The sequence below is a fragment of the Micropterus salmoides genome, unplaced genomic scaffold, assembly GCF_014851395.1.
Source record: "Micropterus salmoides isolate LMB-PRFRI ecotype aquatic unplaced genomic scaffold, ASM1485139v1 Ms_hic_scaffold_3832, whole genome shotgun sequence".
Lineage (NCBI taxonomy): Eukaryota > Metazoa > Chordata > Actinopteri > Centrarchiformes > Centrarchidae > Micropterus > Micropterus salmoides.
In genome coordinates, this window is record NW_024043187.1 from 5,246 (window position 1) to 8,401 (window position 3,156).

The 3,156-nt window shown below is 42.5% G+C and overlaps 1 protein-coding gene across 1 annotated transcript; it reads right to left on the bottom strand.

The window, feature by feature from the left end:
• Positions 1-1,728: 1,728 nt before the first annotated feature.
• LOC119884998 (pre-mRNA-splicing factor CWC22 homolog) lies at positions 1,729-3,149 on the bottom strand. The gene is made up of 4 exons (XM_038695259.1): positions 3,092-3,149; positions 2,905-3,000; positions 2,190-2,271; positions 1,729-1,881 (listed from the first exon to the last, which is right to left on the bottom strand). Exons 1-4 carry the CDS (start codon positions 3,141-3,143, stop codon positions 1,809-1,811), a joined length of 303 nt encoding a protein of 100 aa, XP_038551187.1. The 5' UTR covers positions 3,144-3,149; the 3' UTR covers positions 1,729-1,808.
• Positions 3,150-3,156: the final 7 nt, after the last annotated feature.

The following is a 3,156-nucleotide window of genomic DNA, read 5'->3' on the forward strand; positions in this document are numbered from 1 at the left end:
CATAGGTGACGGCGTAGGCTACGGGGCTACGCAGAGGCTACGTTGTCGCCTGATGCGCACCTCCTCAAAAATGTAACTACACGTCGAGTCGACGCAGACCATAAGCACTGTGATTGGTCGGCTGTGATTTATACTCCTTATACAGGCTAACTTCCGGTTTAGAGCTCCGCTAATGGGGGTAAAATTGTAAACGTGCGGCTGGTGTAGCCTTTTCAAATGTTACATCGCATTCTGAAAGAGAAACGACTCATTTCACTCGGATTGTGACGGTCAAATATATTGATTCACTGTGTTACAGCCGCCGTTTTGGCCGCTAGTAAATGTTACTTCAAAGCGTGGGGTACTTCCGGGCGGTTCGGAGGCATTGCGAGGCCACCCAGCCGACCAATCACAGAGCTTACGGTCCGTGTCGACTCGACGTGTAGTTACATTTTTGAGGAGGTGCGCATCAGGCGACGGCGTAGCCTCTGCGTAGCCCCGTAGCCTACGCCGTCGATTTGACGCAGAAGTATAAATTCCACTTCAGATCCTTCACTCATGTCATGCGTGTTGCATAGTTTGCCCACCAGACGGTGACCAGCTGCAGCTGCCCTGTTAACTACACCGCCTCACCACAAAAACCACAGAAGAAAACAGTCAGCTGACCAGAGTTTACCAGAGCTTACACGTAGAATTTAGAAACAGGCAGAGGGCTGTGTGAAGGGTGAGTGGGTCTTTTGTCACGTTAATTACATGACTTAAATAATTATAATAAAAACAGACCCAATCTCTTCTCCTGAAAACATTCATGACTTGCCAACCCTCCCGTTTTTCACTGCATTCTCCCGGCTTCCTACCAGCTCACAGCAGGTTAATGTTACGGTAGTTGGGTGTTGAAAGCTACGCTGCTGGACAGACGTAACTGTACATTTATTTCAAACAGTGTGGCAGTTGTAGTGAACGGTCCACCTTTGTCCCAAGTTCATCACTTCTAAATAATCTCTAAAATCACGTAAAGTTACAGCAGCTCACGCTGCCCTTTGCTAAATTAGCCACAAAACGCGCCAACCTTTTAATGAGCCATTAAGCTATAGTTTCTGGTGTACACACACTTGTTCTCTCTCACTCTCTCTTTTTACAGAGGGCAGAAAAAATTGCACCTTCCAGCAGCAAATATTTATTGATGTGCAATTGTTTACATGTTCACTTTTTGAGACTGTAATCTATTTTATTAATATAATCCATTTAGGAAAAGGTTTTATAGCCCACATACATTCCAGCTTTCAATATCGGCCTAAAGTGTAGTTTATACAGTAAGGGGGTCTACTATCCAAATCATTCTTAAAATCAAAATATCTGCTCATAAATCGGCACTTTTTCACTTTAATATCAGCATCGGCCCCCAAAAACCCATATCGGTCGGGCTCTATAGAGGAGTAAAGAAACCAGAAAATAATCACATTTAAGAAGCTGAAATCTTTCATATCCTTTAAAAAATGCTCTAAACGATTAATCGATTATCATAATAGTTGCCAATTAATTTCATAGTTGACAACTAAACAATTAATCGACTAATTGTTGCAGCTCTACTGAACTTTTTATCAGTGCCACCTTCTGGTCAGCAGATGAAATAAACATTTTAGGTATTTTTGTTTAACAAATGACTTCAACGATGAATTGATTGTCAATGGAGTGTTTCAGCAGTCTAGCTTTGTCAATCTAACACTTGTAGTTAACGACTGTATACTGTGTGTCATCTCACTTTAGAGTCATCGTCATTACTGTGTGTGTCACTAAAGCCTTTTTACATCGGCCAAGTGTGCGCGCGTTTATGGACTCACCGTCTGGCTGTCAGGAAAGTCCATCTTGATCAGTTTGTGAGCGCACTCCTCAAAGTCCAAACTAAAGGAAAACAATCAATCAGTTAGTGTCCAGTGAGCAAATGTGTCCAACTGTGTGTGTGTTACTGTTTGTGTGTTTCTGTACATGTGTAATTTTCTCAATCTGTTTCCATGTTTCATCCTATTCTCCAAACCTGTGAAGTGTTCTTCAATGAAAGCATGGTAACTAGGCTACACACACAGCTTTAAATATTAGTCCAAGTCCATCAAATATAGAAGGCGCTGTAAATAACTGCCAAAACCCTGAGAGACAACTGAGTCACTGACAGTGTGATGTGTATTTTTGAGTGTGTGTTACTGTGTGTGTACCTGGACTGTATAGCGAGGTAGATGGTTCTTCGGAAAGCAACCAGGTTGACTTCTGTCTGATCAAAGATGGTGACCTTCTCATCTGTGTGAGAGAGAGCGAGAGCGAGAGAGATTTGGCTGGTTGTGTTTTGTGTTAAAATGGCCCCTAAAAAGGCCCATTCCAAGCCAGGAAAAACCCTGAATGCGTCAAAAACACCAGAGGAAGCCTATAATTAGTGAGCTTTAAAGGGTGTAGGCAGGTGGATTTTTTTTTTTATTTTTTTAAACAGAGCCAAGTTATTTCCCCGTTTCCAATCTTTATGCTAAGCTAACCGTCTCCTGGCTGTAGCTTCCTATTCAACAAACAGACAGTAGAGTGACCTCTCGGCAATAAAATGAAAAATGTATTACCCCAAAATGTTGAACTACTTTTACAATGATGCAACGGAGGTCGAAATACTCAAACCCAAAAACACTGGATCCTATATTTCTCATAATGCAACTGGATAGCGTCTTTTTCTTTAAACCCTCCCTCCAGTTTATAAACTCAAGCTTTCTGTTTAAAATTTGCTGTCAAGCCCAATATGGAGATAACCCATCCGGGTTATTTTTCTCAGACTTGACAAAAGCTCCTCCAGAGCCATAGAAAACGTTACACAATTGTTTTCATGGGGCGAGCAGTAAAATCAACGCCCCTTAAATTAGAGAAAGAAAACCATCGACTCGTCCGTCTCACCATCTCCCTCCTCCTCATTCTCATCTGCATCGTCTTCATCTTCGTCGCTGCCGTCTCCGTCCTCCCCCGAATCGCTGCTGCCCTCGTCCAGGATTTCTGTCAGGAGGGGACATCTGATTGGTTAAACTTTGAAGGAAGTGATAGCTGATTGGACAGTTAACAGTGTGATGTTTGTGCGCATTCTCACCTTTTTTAATGGCTTTATATTTCTCTTCATTCTCCAGGAAGTCTGGGTCCATCTTAAACACATCT